The sequence below is a fragment of the Schistocerca nitens genome, chromosome 4 (assembly GCF_023898315.1).
Source record: "Schistocerca nitens isolate TAMUIC-IGC-003100 chromosome 4, iqSchNite1.1, whole genome shotgun sequence".
NCBI classification, from domain to species: domain Eukaryota; kingdom Metazoa; phylum Arthropoda; class Insecta; order Orthoptera; family Acrididae; genus Schistocerca; species Schistocerca nitens.
In genome coordinates this window covers 469,787,474-469,806,557 of record NC_064617.1, presented here as the reverse complement: position 1 = coordinate 469,806,557, position 19,084 = coordinate 469,787,474, and the positions used below count along the sequence as shown (strand labels likewise).

At 40.5% G+C, this 19,084-nt stretch overlaps 1 protein-coding gene across 1 annotated transcript in view; it reads left to right on the top strand.

Annotated features, from left to right (window-relative positions):
• Nucleotides 1–19,084, top strand: part of LOC126252373 (protein glass-like) — a 99,422-nt gene that overhangs the window by 44,114 nt on the left and 36,224 nt on the right. Inside the window, exon 4 of the mRNA XM_049953265.1 lies at nt 16,451–16,639. Coding sequence (XP_049809222.1) covers nt 16,451–16,639 — 189 coding nt within the window. The remainder of the gene's footprint in view (nt 1–16,450; nt 16,640–19,084) is intronic.

Here is a 19,084-nt window from a genome sequence, read left to right as displayed (position 1 = left end):
TTTCTGTGAGGTTAGTGGCTAAAGTTTGAGAACAATTTGTACTTACAATTTTCTAATGGTCCATTTGTGTAGAGAGTCACACACACTTAACATCACACACAACTTGTACATTTTACACATCGAAAATATCTTATATAAACAAAACAGTTACAAAGATCTTCTTATAGGTAGTTCACAGAGATAACATTATAGGTCTTCCACAGATTATGATATGCTTTTGTACAGAGGTTAATTTATCTTTACAATTTGGCTCATGAATTACTTATACTGATTTTACAATTGCGCTTATTTCTATGTTTTACTATACTTATTTAAGTATATTATCGAAACATCTGAAGAAATAGTAAAACATAGAAATAAGCACAATTGTAAAATCAGTATAAGTAATTCATGAGCCAAATTGTAAAGATAAATTAACCTCTGTACAAAAGCATATCATAATCTGTGGAAGACCTATAATGTTATCTCTGTGAACTACCTATAAGAAGATCTTTGTAACTGTTTTGTTTATATAAGATATTTTCGATGTGTAAAATGTACAAGTTGTGTGTGATGTTAAGTGTGTGTGACTCTCTACACAAATGGACCATTAGAAAATTGTAAGTACAAATTGTTCTCAAACTTTAGCCACTAACCTCACAGAAAGAATTGATACCCAACTAAAAATCGCGTTTCTTATGTATTACAGTAAAAGTCAACAAAATGAAGCAGACTCACACACACTGACAACATCAAAAGAAATGGCTTAACACACATCATAAAAAGGCACTTGAAAATGGGAATCATTTCTCGAAACGCGTCGTGTGAATAGTAAAATAAAGAAAATCGTGACTGGTAGCGGAAGATTTATTTATTTATAAACAAACCTAAAGAAAGCGCCGCTGCGCCTACTTGCACGCCATCTCTCTACAGTCTTAATCACTTGTTATGGTTCCCCTGTTCATCATATCCTTCGATTATGGAGTGATTCAGACCATTCCTCCTGGGTGTTGCAATTTTCACATAGAGTAGGGTACTTTATTTGGAATCGATTTCGAAGCTTTTTAGGCGGTCATCTTCAGACACTTAGGCAAAGTTAACGAAATGAAATATACATGAAAAGGTATCTTCCCGCTGTACCACAGAATCCTCTAACGTAGTATACCGTGCATGCCATTTATCACGACGTCCCCCCCCCCTTTTTTATTTTCCCATCATCTGTCCAGTTTCCCCCCCACCTGCTCTCGGCTGTGGTATGTCACATTTGCCAACTTTTTAGTGCAGTGTTCCAGTGACTGTTCAGTGTTGTTCGTCTTTCTCGTGTTGCGAACAGAAACCATGCTGTCGCTGGGTGTGAATTTTATGTCTTTTGCGAACAGAAACCAGACTGTCGCCGTGTTTTTTTTAATTGTCTGTCTATTGTTTTACCTGTCTGCTTTGTATGTATTTTCTTAGTGTCATCCTCCCTCTGTTCTTTGTTTTAAGTTCCACGATTTCTTTTCGCCATGTTACTCTTTAGGTCTCCGATTTTATCGCCTATTTTTATTATTTATTCTCTTCATCTTTCTAACAAAGTCTGTAGGCTGAAGAGCGGCATACTAAGCTGCTGCCAGCCCGCCCCCTTCGGGCGGAATTGAAATTCAACAAAGGAAAAAAAAAATTATCACGACGAGCCGAAATAACCTTCCGTCCACAATCAAAAGAAAATACGTATGAAACAAACGTTCTTTTGTTACGAAGATGTGAGCAGTGGCACTCTGTTTATAAATATCATCCTGTATTTTTTATTCGATAATCGGCTTTCTCTCCTCAAGAACCATTCAAGAATATATCACAATGTCCCGTAAACACGGTCCGCAGCTCATGGTCGTGCGATAGCGTTCTCGCTTCCCGCGCCTGGGTTCCCGTTTTCGATTCCCGGCGGGGTCAGGGATTTTCTCTGCCTCGTGATGACTGGGTGTTGTGTGATGTCCTTAGGTTAGTTAGGTTTAAGTAGTTCTAAGTTCTAGGGGACTGATGACCATAGCTGTTAAGTCCCATAGTGCTCAGAGCCATTTGAACCATTTGAACCCGTAAACACGATGCACATAACTGATTCTGACCATTCAACTTACAAGATATCTTTGCTACTCGAATAACGTTCATTCATTAATAAGTAAAGTAGCCTGTCTCAAGTTATTAGTGACAAATAAAAAATTTAATTTTAATTTCATTATAGAAAGCCGTTGTAAAAATGACGAGAAATTTAGTGCGGTTTGCAGTAGACAAAACTGCGAATTAATAGGGACCACATTAAAATAATCGTTTGTGAAAATATCATTTCAGTATAAATAGAGAATTACTCAGCGAAAATCGTGAGTTGTGTGAGTTGAATATATGCAGTAAACTAAAATAAAGGGGAGCTCAAATTTTGTAAAAATGAAAAGAGTGTTCAAACAATATAAGTATCAAAATTGTGTTCGTAAGAATGCCCTATATCATTTCGCAATTTAACATTTTGTCTAACAGAGCAGAGAAGGTATAAATAAATTGTTGGTAGTGTGGCTCGATGTAACACCCCTTTAGTTGTCTAGACTGATATTGGAAAAATCAAGAAGAAAAGAGGAAAGGTCTGTGATTACCATTGCTTCCACGCGTTGCTCAATTGCAGGTTGTGTGGCAAGCAAAGAGAGTGTACCCTGACTGGATTTATTGCTGCTATTGGTGGCGGGCTCTTTAAGATGATAAAATTATATATGGGGGGGGGGGGCACATTTGGTCTACAGACGCAGTGTACACCGATGAAGTAAATGTCAAAGTTTTAACTATTGCAGATGACAGTTTGCACGAACGGTAACCATTTTCGAATAAAAAACTAGTACTCAGACCCAATGGTTTTGGGCTATTAGCGCCTTATTTATAAACGTAGAGAGCACACTGATCTTATTTATAAATGTCTGATGATACCATGAAACTAAATGTGTACTTAACGTGGGACTGAACTTCAGCTATGGCGACTAAAAGACGTTCTGTATAAAATAAGACATCAGAGGAGCAGACTGTGATATTCCGTAAGTAATCTTATGCTGCTTGGTTTTCAAACTGTTCAGTCGTTCTATTAATCTATAGTCGTCACATTAATGACGCAAAATTAATAATATACTAACACCTATATAATAAATAATTTGTTCACATTATATTCGAATGTAGGAGCAGAGGTATATTCTGAGGTTGTTTTGAAGGATTCCTCATGTTGTTACTTAAGCTCCATACCAGAAGAATACATGTTTCATTGGAGGAGCCTCAACATTAATTACCAGTACCCATCGTATATGTAATAATGAGAAGAAATGAGTTTTTCAATTTTTTATTAGCATTGGCATTTGTCAGGCAACTATTATTAATATGTATCTCGCGAAGCAGTCAATTTACGAAAAATATACATAGGGATAAATGATTAACAAATGATACCTCTACGAAAGAGAATTGAATAATAAATAAATAAAAATACAGTATTCTGAAACAGAGGGTCACTTGCCATAGGACGATAGACAGACTATGAGTAATGTGACAAGAGGAAACAAATGCAAAGGAAACAAAAAAAATGATCTATTGTGACAAGTACATGAATTTGAGACGTTAAATCTCTTCCCTCGTTGCAAAAATGGCATATTTATTGTTTCTTCAGTCCTATGGAGAACAGATGACTTGAAAATTTACCACTATTTTATTGCATTGACTTAATCGTTGTCATTTGTTGCCTGATTATACCCAAAAAAGTAAACGATAATAATGGCGACATTTCTTAAAGCACTCCGCTGTAATTATTTTCATGGCAGAGTTCTATTTCATCTTCCAGTTTTTCGCTTCAGAAATTAAAACGAGCATGTGCTGATGTTTCGCTATGAGAAATGCTGATGTTTCCCGGAATCCTCTTTATTTTTACTTAATTTTCGTAATGATGTCTTTATTTACAGACGAGGCGTTTTAGTGCCATTTGGGGTTTTGAGACTCTCCGCTACCTTCATGGAATCGGTTAAATTCACCATAATGTTCGGTGTTGGATTTGTTATATTTAACTGCGGTTTTCTAGTTGTGATGTCTTCCACATAACGCGTTGTTGGTTCATAAGCAGACAATGGTCAACTGTAAATTTTCTGCAGGGTTATATTCTGCACGTCCAATTTTCCCGTGAGCTATGGTCTTCGAACCACCAGCGAAAATGTGCATACATTCTGAAAACTCTTGTTTCAAATTTAAAGTTATTCGAATTTTTGTGTTGGGTGATATTGTCGAAATCTTCCACTTTGACAGCTGAACGGACTAAGAATTCCAGCGAAGTTTAGCATTGTTGAATTTCATTTTCGTACAAAATCCACAATAGGAATGGATTTTGCCAGTTTGAGAGAATTTTCATTCAAAGGACACTGTGGGAATGAATTCCGTTAGTCTGAAACAATTTTTCTTTAAATTGACCTTGTTATATTAATGGCACGTATCATTCCCAAAGAACGTAGCACAAAGAGGTAGATATGTTTCGTAGATGAGTCGAAGAATTGGCGCGCGACGGTATTTACGAGTGGTGGCTTAGTCGGAAACTGTTGGGGTGATCAATACAGCAGCTTTCACGAAGTTACACTGCTTGTGACGTGTGCTGCTGCCATAGCAACGTTTGCAAGATGGCCGCCGGTACAATATGTCGGGGAGTCAGACAAAACTCTAAGACTAAAGACTTAATAAATATAACTAGACCGCTCACTGGTACTATTATAACTTTCCCATACAGAATGCCGCCATCTGCATGGTAACTTCGTAAAAGATGTCAAATATCTGATGAAACATTGCATACACGTTCACTTAACGGACGCAAACGTTCATAACGACTCCGTATCCGTGGTAGAAAGAAGTGTGAAAATGAAACCGGTGTTTCAAGTTATATCGAAGATTCCAATTATTAAAGTTCAAGCCAGTTAAAAATAGGATAAAATTGTGGAAAGGAAGGTAGATAAAATCGTGCCTTGAAAATATAAATTAAACACTGGAAAATAAGCGCGAGAGACAAACCCAGGGGATGTACCAGCAAATATTAAACGAGAACTGAAAGTGCGAGTCTTAGCAGTAAATGACAAAAGAATTTCACTGTCTGCTGCTCCGTAAGTTTCTAAAAACTTTGTTGAATCGATAACTTGCCTCATTTTCGCTCCTACTTTTAAGAAACGAACCTCACCCTCTTGAACAGATATCTACAACCTTCCATCTTTTGATGTATTCTTAATGTAGAAAACTAGGAACTACATTTATTTAAGGCAAACGTGAATGGTTAGTAGGAGTTGTGAAGTAAAGTTATTTTATTTTGTTCTTCTGTTTCCTTGTCTTGTCTGTCATACCCTTCAAATCACGAGACCACTATTCATATTTTTCCATGTAAATGACAGCTTCAGTTCGGGAAAACGTGTCTCACTTCTCCGCTACGTCGTGGTCTTCAATAGCCCCACACTGAAAGTTCAGTCTGTATTGCCTCTGATGTTCAACCTGACCCAGCCACTGCGCATTCTCAGCCGTTCAATAAAACGAACTTCTTGCATTCAGCTTTCAAGATTTGCAAAGGTAGATTCACCAGTAAAGAGAATTCTTTGGAAAAAACCTATTGTTCTCACGTCGCACGACAACCGGGCGACGGAATTCAAAGCATCTTCTGCAGTCCCGCTGGGTAATATGCTGATGAAGTGACACGTGACGTGGATGGAAGTTGTCTGCGCGTAAAATATGCTCGGCTGTCAGAAGAGCAATTTCGTTCGCTCCGCTCTTTGCAGGTTTGCGTAGTATATTGTCTTCCCAGCAAGAGTCATATGCAAATTCGCTGAACTGTCATTCTCGTTGCACAACAAAGGTCCGTACAACTCATCTGCTCTCTTTGTGTTTCTTTTCTTATTTTATATAAAGAAGTAAAAAAAATTGTTTCTCTCTGCATCTACATCTAGATAGATACTCTGTAAATCACCCTAAGTGCCTGGCAGAGGGTTCACCGTACCACCTTCACAACAATTCTCTACTTTTCCACTCTCGAACAGATCGGGGAAGAAACGAAGACCTATATCTTTCCGTGCGAGCTCTGATTTCGCCGTATTTTATTATGATGGTCTTTTCTCCCTATGTAGGCGGGTATCAAAAAAATATTTTCGAATTCGAGGGAGACAGTTCGTGAGAAGATCCCACCACTACGAGAAACGCCTTTGTTTGAATGATGTCCACCCCAAATCCTATATCATGTCCGTAATACTCTCTCCCCTATTTCTCGATAATACAAAACGCACTGCCCTTGTTTGACATTTCTCGATGTACTCCATCAACCCTATCTGCTAAGGATCCCATATCCCGCAGCAGTACTGCCAATGAAACGAAGTCTTCCCCACAAATAATTTGTGTGTTCTTTCGAATGTCTGTTGTTCGTAACTGTAATTCCTGAGTACTTAGTTAAATTTACGGCCTTTAGAATTGATTGATTTACCACGTAACCGTAGTTTAATGGATTCCTTTTTGGCACTCATGTGGATGACATCACGCTTTGAATTATTTAAAGTCGATTGCCAATTTTCGCAATTTGTTTTGATAGTCTTATGACTTTACTACACGATAAACGGCAGCAACCTCTGGAAACAACCTAAGACGGCTGCTCAGATTGTCTCCTAAATCGCTTATATAGATAAGAAACAGCAAGGGCCTATAACTCTACCTTGGTTTAGGGAAGACTTATTTTTTCAAACCAACTACTCGATACCGACATGTAATAAAAGCTACGTTTCCTCTCTATTACATTTCGTCTGTGCCTGTTTTATGCTGGTATCGCGACAGAGCAAAACGTGATGTACTACCTTCATTATAATCACGACTTTTCACATGAGACAGCAATCGATTACTCGTTCAAAATAAACACATCCGATATTTTAAGTATTATAACTACATCTAAAGTAGTAATCGGATTTCAAAGAGTGAAATGCCATTGAATTCGTCATTTAAAAACACTATGTTAGCAGCAGAAATTACGTTTCGTTTGGTAAAGTGAAGCTGGTATCTACATCTCTTTAATTGCACTGAAGAGCCAAAGGAACTGGTACACCTGCCTAATATCGTAAAGGGCGCCCGCGGGCACGCAGAAGTGCCACAGCTCGACGTCTCATGGACTCGACTAAAGTCTGAAGTAGTGCTGGAGGGAACTATCACAATGAATCCTGCAGGGCTGTCCTTAAATCCGTAAGAGTACGAGGGGATGGAGGTCTCTTCTGAACAGCACATTGTAAGGCACCCCAGATATGGGAAACGGAAGTGTTTAAACTCAAAACAACGGAAGTGTTTAAACTCAAAAGAGTGTTCCTCGAGCCAATTCTGTACGTTTTGGGTGTCGCATTGTTCTGCTGGAATTGCCCAAGTCCGTCGTGATGCACAATGGACGTGAATGGATGCAGGTGATCAGACAGGATGCTTACGTATGTGTGACCTGTCAGAGTCGTCTCTAAACGCATCAGGGATCTCATATCACTCCAAATGCAAACGCCCCACACCATTGCACAGCCTTCACCAAACGTCTCCTGCTGACATGCAAAGTGGATGGATTCATAAGGCTGTCTCCATATCCGTACACGTCCATCCGCTCGATACAATTTGAAACGAGACTCGTCCGACCAGGCAGCATGTTTCCTGCCATCAACAGTCCTATGTCGGTGCTGATGTGTGAGGCGAAGCGTAAAGCAGTCGTCAAGGGTACACTAGTGGACCTACAGCTTCGAAAGCCCATCTCGTTGAATGATTCACACGCTGATACTTGTTGATGGCCCAACACTGAAATCTGCAGCAATTTGAGGAAGGTTGCACTTCCGTCGCGTTGAAAGATACCTTTTAGTTATCGTTTGTCACGTTCGTGCAGGACCTGCTTCCAGTCGGAGATTTGATGTTTTACCGGATTCCTGATATTCACGGTACACTCGAGGAATGGTCGTACGGGGTAATTCCCACTTCATCGCCACCTCAGAGATGCTGTGTCCCATCGCTCATGCCGCGCGGGATAGCCGGGTGGTCTGAGGCGTCTTGTCACGGTCCGCGCGGCTTCCCCAGTCGGAGATTCGAGTCTTTCCTCGGGCATGGATGTGTGTCGTCCTTAGCGTAAGTTAGTTTAAGTTAGATTAAGTGGTGTGAAAGCTTACACCTTACCACAAATTTCCAAAACTTTTTTCCATCGCTCGTGCGCCGACTGAAACACCACGTTCAAACTCACTTGAATCTTGATAACCTGTCATTGTAGCAGCAGTAACCGAGCTAACAACAGTGCCAGACACTTGTTGTCTTATATAGGCGTTGCCGACTGCAGCGCCGTGTTCTGCCTGTTTACATATATCTGTATTTGAATACGCATGCCTATACCAGTTTCTTTGGTGAATCACTGTAGACAGCAGTAGCCCCCTTCAGATCGGATTAACGGAGGACATCGAAGCAGTTGAGAGCTGTGCTTCTAGATTTGTTACCTGTAGGTTTGATGAGCATGAAAATGTTATGAAGATGCTTCGTGATCTTAAATGGGAATCTCTGGAGGGGAGATGTTCTTTTCACGAGACAGGGCATTTGAGGCTGACTGCGCAACGATTCTACTATCGCCAATGTACATTTTGTGTAAAGACCACGAAGATAAGAAGTGAGAAATTTGGGTTCGTTTGCTTTTAGACAGTCGTTCTTTCCTCCTTCTATTTGCAAGTGGAACGGGAAAGTAAATGACTCTAGGTGGTATGTGGTAGCCTCCACAGCACATCGCGCGGTCGCTTGCCGGATATCTACAAGTATGTAGATGTAGAGCCTTGGTGACCTACAGGGAAGGCAGGCTCCTTGCAGTGACATGCAAAATTAAGAGAAACAATGTTGTGCAAGAGATAACACCTTAGTAAAAGAAAATTACTGAGGTGATTCAATTAAACACGGAAATACGGATACTACACCTCGCACAGATAAATTAGTAAAGACACTCAGCAAACCAGAAAAGCAAATTGGTTTACGCCCATGAGACATGTTATAATATGATTTTCCCATTGAAGCAAGCATTTAAACATTTAATAAATGAAGAAGAGATTGCAAATGCCAACTATAGCCTTGGCAAAGGTGGATAGACACGTAAGGGTAATATGAAACTACATCGTGGATATTGCCAATGAGTACAAGAAAGGCTAGTGATTTAAAGAATGGTCGCGGGAAAAGAAAAAGCGAACACCAACAGTTTCACAGAATTGCATGATGATTGCAGCTAGCTGTCTGTGAATGTTAAATCAGCGCAATAAAACCCTGATGGAAACTGACTAGATTCACGTCCCTCTCACCTCGGTCGCAGCATCGATGACATATAGTGCGAGTATGAAAGACATATGCAGGAAATTTTGAGTCCTGCTTGGCCTCCGTACATCTCTCTAAGTAGGAGATATGATCTCGCTCCCGCAAGTATATTCTTCAGCGTCCCTGAAGCAAGTGTACTCTTCGATTTCCTGCCTCAAGTGTGTTCTGACATTGTGAAACAGCTCATTCTGCCATCATCGGAATCTCACAGGCCTATTGCAGTAGACCTTGTCAGTTCCGATCAATAATAACTTAATAAACCAGTTTAACAATTTCATACTCTCACGGATTTTGTCGTGGTTAACTAATAATGGTAAGGCGTGGGAAAAAAGCAGAAAATATGTCCCCCTACATGACAGATTTCCAGCTATGGCCAGCCAAAAGCCTTCCATGTAGGCACGTGTGGGAAATCTCGTCTTCCGCTGAAATAATACTTTGGTCCAATCACAGAAACTCCTGCTCATATCTGAACAAATATTCCTACGTGGCACAGTAGCGTCTTACAGCTGGTCCCATGGTGTGAAAATCTGTGTTTGCACCTGGTATTCAGATCATACGTAGCCAAAAGGATTTCTTTTAGTGTCTCGATCAATGCAGTTTTTACGGAAAGCGGTCCAACCTCTTGCATGCTCCTGCTCTGTGGACATGGGAGACTGCCTTTTTCCTGTTTTATACCTGCTCAGAGGCAACTTTCAGCACCAAGAATTTACTCCCTGTGGTGAGCCGTCCAAAGAAAGCCCCAAAGGCTGCAGAAATAACAGGTCATCCACACTGCATTAGTTAGTTTGTTAGTTACTTTCATGTTCCATGTTTCATTTTGCACAATAAATCGTCATGATGTGGAACGATTTAATTTACATTCATATTGCAAATTAATTTGTACATCTATTTGTACTCTAAAAATCACCATATTATTATTATTCTTATTATTATTATTTCCGGAAACGAAGACAAGATATACAGATTGAGTTAGCAATTCCTGCCCACCACCGTTTACAAATAATAAACACAGAAATTCTTCTACAGAACAGAAGCAGTTGCCAAGGAGAAACCTTTTCAATTTATTTTCAAAAATGTTTGTTGCTGCGTTGTGCACCCACTTTCTGTGCTTAAGACAACCTTAATGTTGAAGAATGAATGTCATTATTTCTTCTAGTATTGTAATTATGTACCTCATTGTTCCTTTTGAATTGTAGTGGATTATGTACAAAAAACTTCATGAGGGAATAAATATGCTGTGAAGCAGTAGTCAGAATACTGAACTTCTTAAACGTATGTCTACAAGATACTTGCGGGTGAGCACCACATATTATTCTTAAAGCACGGATATGGGCAATGAAAACCTTCTTTCTTAAAGATGAGTTCCCCAGAACATTATTCTGTATGACATTACCGAAAGAAAATAAGCAAAATATTTCAACTTACTGATTTCTTTCTGTCCAAAATTTGCTATGATTAAAAGTGCAAATGTGGCTGAATGAATTTGTTTTAGGAGTTCCAAAATGTGTTTTTTTTTCACTTTAAATTCTCATCAATATGGACACCTAAGAATTTTGAACTTTCCACCCAATTTATTATTTTATCACCATGTGTTACACTCATCACTGGTGCAGTACCCCTGAACGTGCAGAACTAAACATGACATGTCATTCTGAAATTCAGAGTGAGACCATTCACAGGAAATGAGCCAATGATACTTTTGTGAACTTCATTCACCATTTTTTCTATTTCTGTTTGTATACTGGGAGTGATTACAATACTGATGTCATCTGCAAAGAGAACTATTTCTGATTGTTGTACATTAGATGGTAGATCATTTACATATATGAGAAACAGTAGTTGACCTAAGATTGAGGTTTGGGGAACCCAATATAGGATTTCTCCCCAGTCAGAATTAGTGCCTGGATTCTGTTGGTTGACTTACTACTAAGTAAAACTTTCTGCATTCTTTTGGTTAGATATGACATGATCCATTGGTTGGCTATACCATCAATCTTATAACACTTCAATTTATCTAGGAGTAGACTATGATTCACACAATCGAATGCCTTGGATGGGTCACAGAAACTACCTACCGGTGCTATTTTGTTATTTAATGCTTGTAATATCTGGCGTGTGAACATGTGAATGGCATTCTCAGTAGAGCAACCCTTCTTCAACGCAAACTGTTATTTGCTAAGGATATTATTGTTGCCAAGGTAAGATACTATTCTAGAATACATCACCTTCTTAAAACTTTTGGAAAATGATGTCAGCAGTGAAACAGGTCGGTAGATACTGGCGTCTCTCTTGTCACCTTTCTTAAAGAGGGGTTTAACAATGGCATATTTTAGTCTGTCTGGAAAAATGCCTTGAGTTAGTGATGCATCACATATTTTAGACAATACCAGACTTATTATATGGTAACACAACTTTAGTACTCTATTGGAAACATCATCAAAACAGATGAGCTTTTATTCTTGTATTCTTGAGAAAATGTATGACTCTTAATTTCAAAAGTACAAGTTGGTGGTACATTCATATGATGTAATTTTATGAGAGTTACTTCTTCAGCCTATTGATGTGATCTTTCTCTTGAACAATTGGTCCATATGCTTTCTACTGTATTTAAGAAATGATTATTAAACACATTTGCTATCTGTGTCTGTCATTTATAACCCTCCCATTCAGTTCAATAGAAACGTTATCCTCTTCTGCAGTTGGTTGTCCTGTCTCTTGCTTCACTATATTCCTTATTGCATTAACTCTGTTGTCAGGCGTACTGATTTCTGACATTATGTGAATGTTTAACGATTTTTAATAACGTTTCTTAGTAATAGTAAGCAGTTTTTGTAGTGCACAACTACTGCAGGGTCTGTACTTGTTCTCCCGAAAGAGGCATTTCCTTTTTCGTTTCACAAGATCCTTTAATTCCCTTAGTGACCTGTAGTTATTTACATGGCTGATTAATGCCCTTCTGATTATATTATGCGGAAAACTATTTTCAAATACTGATGTGAATTTATCATGGAATATATTAAATTTTATATTGGCATTTAGGTCTTCATAAATTTCATTCTAGGTTGTTTCTTGTAAACTACTCTTAAAAACATTTGCCCTGTAGTCATTAATGATTCACGCTGTAAGGCACTATGTCATTTATCCTGACTAACTGATCAGAGAGAGCATTTTTTACTGGGTAAACAGTTATTTTCTTTCTTTGTGCCTTATCAAAGAAAACATTATCAGTTAGGGACCTATTATCTGTATCCACCCATGTTGGAATGTTAACTACTGAGAGCAAATTGTAGGATCCAAATAAGGTTTCCATATCATTTGTCCTACCAGAATCCTTTAGAAAATCTACACCACAGACTACTAACTGCTTGCTGATGTGTGACAGACAGCACAATAAGGTTCCTCATAAATAATTCGAAATTTCCTAGTGCGGATCTATATACAGTTACAATTAAAAGTGATCTGTTTTCCAGCATTAATTCACATGCACACACTTCTATGTGCTGATCTCTACAAAATCTACTTGTGTCAATGGTTTTAAATTTGTGTTCTGTCTTAATATTAGTTCTGCATGAGTAAGCTGCTAGACTGTAATATTTTATATGTAACTTATTTAACCCTGTGGTTATGTGGTGCTCAGACAGACACAGGATATCTATCTTTCCCTCTGAATTTTGCAAGCAGTCAAGAAGCTCTTCTACCTTGTTACTCAGTTTGGTGAAATAAGCTAACCTCACTTTTCTGTGCGTTCATTTGGAGGTCTTCTGTTATAGTGACTTCTTTCAAAACAGGGTGCCTGAAACTTGATTCGGACCTAAAAAAGGTGCCCCTCTGACACCAGTAACCACAGGGATCTTGCATTGTGTGATGGTGAACCCAGTACATTTCCTGCAAGAAGTTCAGCCAACCTATCTTTCCCTTTCCTATTCAGGTGCAGGCCATGTCGAGTATAACCCCGTCTCTCAATTGTAGCAATATATGATAATTCACTTCGGTCAGCAGTAACCTGCTCGGCTCAGAGTTAAAACGGCTCACAGCAGGATCATGGCGCTGTAAGACCTCCGTGAAACTCGCATATGTGCGTATAGTTGCTACTCTTATTTTATCCAGCTCACCCCTAATGCCGTACTTACTGTTCTTAGCCTGGATATTTCCTGCTCCACCTACTATAATGACCTGATCCTCTTTGTCAAAGCATTTGCACAATTTTCGTATGTCGTCATCTGGGAACCGAAGGAGAAGAAGTAATTATCAATGTAGTCATAGGAAGAAGTGAATATTGTCGGCAGTTTTCATGTAGCGTTTAAGAACTGACTATGCTCACTACTGGGACCTGCGTATTAAAAACAGATTCTGAGACAGTTTGGGCACAATCTATCATTTAACGTGAGGAAACTACCATTGTCACAGCCACAGATGCATTTTACTTTTCCCAGTGGAAAATTTAAGCAATATGCATCTTCCTTGGATCTTCTTAATTGCACGAAATGATTCACATTGTCTTCAACGTAAAACACAATTGAGGAAGAAAGAAAGAAGGGTCAGAAACAGCAAATCATCTTAAACCAAGATTGAATGATATGTAAGTTTACACCTACCGTGTATTAATATTGTCGCGTCATAACCAGAATCTAGTCCAAATCCGAAAGCAGGCTCGTCAGTGAAATATAACACTTAGCACTGAAAACACCAACTTACACAGCCAGAACGGAACTGACCTCCAGACCTTAGAGAGCAGGTATTTATACAAACATGGAGTACTTCAGAACGCTGGTACTCATAAAGACATCGAATATTCCAGGATACACAAACAGAAGAAGTTTTATAAGAGATTCCCAAAACTCATGAATAGTAAAAAACAATTAATTTCTGGTGTTCGGGTCAGAAATGGTGACGCGCAGCACGGCAGCTGCCGACGCTAGCCTTTACGGTACGCTGCATTCACCCAGCTCGCCACAGTGGCAAATGTTTATCTAGCTTGTCCTTTCTACCATCCCAGTTTATGATTGTCTCCCTCAACTTTTATGTTCGTTAATGCTTTCTTTAGAAGGAAACAAGCGACTCTGTCATTAGAAGGTATTACTGTCGAAAAATATTAAATGTTAAAGAAGTGGTAAAGTTCACCTAAATAATTGAGTCCACACATTACTAAATGTCGAGGAACACCGCTATTTATTTACATGTGATAATAACAAGAAAACGAAGAATTACAATACAGTCCGTTTCTACAGGGCGTGCACTTCCGAAGTACAATGACGTACATGGCTATTGCCTTATTCAGCTGCAAAAAAAAAAAAAAAAAAAAAAAAAAAAAAAAAAAAAAAAAAAAAAAGTTCAAATGGCTCTGAGCGCTATAGGACTTAACTGCTGAGGTCATCAGTCCCATAGAACTTAGAACTATTTAAGCCTAACTAAACTAAGGACATCACACACATCCACGCCCGAGGCAGGATTAGAACCTGCGACCGTAGCGGTCGCGCGGTTCCAGACAGTAGCGCCTAGAACCGCTCGGCCACTCCTGCCGGCTATTCAGCTGCACTTGTAATAAACCATATGTCGTGACCGATAATAACTCCTGGCGCATTCGGCTACACTGGAGTAATTGTAGTGGTAAGCTGTGCGACGGACAAACATCAAACCCAACCCAAATTAGAGGAAAATACAGACGATCCAGTGTCCAATCACAGTTACTGAGTGCACCGGTGTCCTCCATCACACACATCGGTCCTAAGTAAGACTTACAATTATTTTTCTAATCATTGTATTAAACTTTTAAGGTTTTTAGCTGAAGCACCCTTTGTTTACAAAAAAACAGCTGCCTTTCACTGTTGATCCCCGCCAGGGCTCATTACCCCGCCTGGTCACTGCTGGAAACAGCATTGCTTGTTCCGCATCTGATAGGAGGCCGGGTTCTGCTCCAGTTTCACAGAAAACGGTTTGTCTTCTTGTTTTGCCGGTAACATAAATAATACGAAAAAGTAATATTAATAAATGCTACCTTATTAATAACGGGAGTAAAAATAGGTTGATTATCCAAAAGATTATGAACACTGTCCACGACGAGGCTGAATGCCTCTTGGCTGTGTTGCGGGTGCGAGACGCAGTTAGGAAAGAATGGAAGCGGGAGAGAGGCGAATGGGCCGGCATTATAGCGAATCGACTGATGTAAGTCGTTTTGACAAAGGGTACATTGTTGTCGCGCTGCGGCTGGAAACGAGAATCTATGAAACGGCGAAGCCCGTCGCTTGTTGTTGCACGAATTTCTTGAGTACGTGTTACCAAATGAAGCTGTAATGGGCGGAATGTACTGCTCTTCTTTATGTTTTCTATATTTCCTCTGTCAATCCTATCAGGTAACGATCCCAGACTGACAGTGGTACTCGGGTAGTGGTTCAACGAGGTTTTTGTAGGCTACCTCCTTTGTGGTTGGATCACAGCTCTTCGGGATTCTTCACATTAATCTCATTCTGACACGTTCTTTACCACCGATTAGGTTTTAGTGGTCGTTCCAATTCAAATCGCCCCAGGTTGATGCTGTGTTCCTTGACTACCAGCAGCATTCGATACAGATCTACATTGCCACCTAATGAGCAAAATATGAGTACCGGATATCAGACCAGTTGTGTAATCGGATTAAAGAGTCCCTGGTAAACAGAACACAGAGAAATATTTAGCCGCAAAAATAATTTCGTGCCTTCTCCTAGGAAGTGTTATAGGACTATTACTATTCCAGTTCACTTAAATAACTTTGTGGAATATAGCGTAAGTTCAATGTGCTACCGAGTACGTGACGTTCATAAAAAAGAAGAAAATTACAACAAATATTTCATCTGACGCTTGAAATTCTTGAAGCAGTAATGATAACACATGATATGGCAACAACTATTTTCTAGCGTAGACCTATAATCGTAGATAATCTGTGGAAATTTGTGGGGAATTTAAAAAAAACTGTAATTGAATGAGGACAAATGATTTATTTGACTGCTGGATAGTAAACAGGTGGGTTGTTATTGCGGACAATTTTATTCGGGAGACGAATATCAACAAGTGGCTTAATTTATTAGCTGGAGTGGCGTGCGTTCGATTGTGGCGGAAGCTGCAGGTGTGTTTGCTGCGCGGGTTGCAGATGCAGTGGGCGCCCGGGCCGACGGCGTCGCCGGTGTACCCGATGCAGACCGCGCAAGCGCAGGCGCTGCTGAGTCCGCAAGGCTACGGCGGCGGCGCCACCTACTCCTTCACGGCCGACTTCCGACCGCCGGCCCAGCAGCAGCAGCCGCAGGTCCCCGCCGCTGCACCCACCCAGCCCACGCACCAGGTACCACACGCATACGTACCTCGTACAGGCACACACTTGCCAGTTTCGTGCTACTAGTGGGGCATTAGCAACTACCGTCCTGCAGCAGCAGACTCATTCACGTAAGCAGACCGCATACCCCCACCCCACATCTCGCGGCCCCACGAACGAGGATCCAGTTGAGGTAGGAAGGCTCACGTGTCTTTACGACACATCAGTCGTACTGTAACTGCAACCACATTAGTGGGGCAACTGTGAAGACGCCAGATAAACATGTGGTTCCTGTAGAGGGATCGTTGCCTTTTGAGTGATCTGGCCCTGTAACATCAGCTAACACGACCTTGCTATGCTGTATTGCAAACGGCTGAAAAGAAGGGGAACCTAAAACCGTTATATTTCCTGTGGACATGCAGCTCCACTGTATGGCTTAACGACGATAGAACTCTCTTGGATTAATTAATCCCAAGCGGAAATAGTCAATTGGATATCCAGGAGGGAACTAATCAAGAAGTTTTTGCCATCTGGAAAAGCAAAACGCGTTTTTCGGTTTGGAGTGTGCAATGTTAGGTCCATTAATTTGTTGATATTATTGTAATTCAGTTAGGGATGATCAGGGGATTTCAAGAGCATTCGAATGGAGTGGATAATGTCTTAAAAAGAGATCACAAGAGGAATATAACAAAATTAAAACAGTTAAAACAGCTATTACTGATATATATAAATTGTAAAATGGTACACTAAAGGTAGTCAATGAGTTTTGCTACAGGGGCAGCGGGATAACTGACGATAGCCGAAGTAGAGAGAGTATAAAATAGCAGGGGAAGCGTTTTGAAAGAGGGAAATTTAGTAACGTAGAAGAATATAAATTTAAGAGAAGTAGTGTGTCAGCCACAACTCGCATAAAAGTTTCCTTTATTTACATGTTTCACTCATCAGGTGCAAGTGTCGACAGCCAACTTTCTCCATTTTATGTCTCACGTCGACGCTGCCACAGCCGGGTGTATTTAACTTGTGGCCTTTTGGTTAAAATAACTGCCTAGATCGCAGTGATATGTGTATTATGACCGGTTTCGGGTTAGAGTCATCTTCAGATGTGAGCCTCCTATGGCCGGTGGGATGCTGGATTATGAAAATTTAAACCAAACGATATTTCGTGACGTCGCTTCTGAGACAACGATGATTCACACGCTGAGCTCTGGGAGGCGACACCTGAATAGACGGCTATTATCGTGCCGAAACGTTTCTACGAGCAGTACTGTGCTTTTCCCACAGAAAGAGGCTGTCGCATATCCCGCCCGCAGAGCGTGGCATGAGAGAACTGAATACCACTCTCTGAGGATGCGACTCCACTTCGGATTCTGAACTTTTTATGGTAGCCAGATCCCCTTAAAAGGATTCTTATCATTTGACAGCCAGCCCCTAAGTTCCCAACTGTGCAGTCCCTTCGCTGTACCAAAACACTGAACAGTCACTGGAAGCAATTAATCACGATTCAGCGTCAGTGATAGACTACTTGATCACGGTAAATGAGTTTAAAAATATTCTAAAAATGTGCTAGGTGACAGTTTCAGAGGAAACAAGCCACCTAACACCAGCCATGGCGATAACAAAGACAAGCACGGCCGATGCGCCATGACAGTCCGACGTCGGAGCCACCGCACCGGACTCGAAGTCCAAATGCTATCAACTGCCCGCAGCCGACTCCAGCCGTCTGCCCAGATTGACCTGCCTGGTGGCTCTCAGAGCCAGTGAGTGCGGGAGGTAAACAGGACCTTGCGTCACGCTCTGCACGACCCGGTACTGCACGCAAAGTTTGTCCGCCACTTCTGCCCATGGGATCCGGAGCTGCCTTGAAATTGTTTCTGCTTTCAAGTCGTACCACAAGACAGCCAGTTTCCATGTCACGCTGTCACAGCGAGACTCGGCGTGGCGCTGCCTCCTGTTTGTATTGGAGTGCTGCTCTTTGATCTCACTTAAAACAGAAATAAAGCGTCCGGCTGCTTAGCTGCGAAGTAAACCATGCTCGACGAGTGAGAACTGGAGATAAAATATTCGGTTTCCAACTGTCTGACAATGGGTATTCATCCACGAAAGTATATTGTGTTTCAGGATTGACTGTCAGTTCAACTCATTAATTCTAAGGGGATTGGTTTAACATAGGGCTTTAATGGAGAAACAGTTTTCTAAAACTCCCCAACATGGTGGACAGGCTTCAACTGATGTATGTGCGCAGCATATATAACGCCATCTCTCTTTTATTTTCACCTCCTTGGGAGCGATTAGCTCGGCGGGAGGGAATACAAATGTGTCGCGAAATTTCAATTTTACGACACATATTCCACACATGCTCAGTCAGGCACAAGTCCGATGAAGTGCTGCTCACGGGAGTCGACGAAGACCTCTTTGAATGAATAGTACACTTATTGTCCTGCCTAAAGAGCACATCGTAATCACTGATAGGATAAA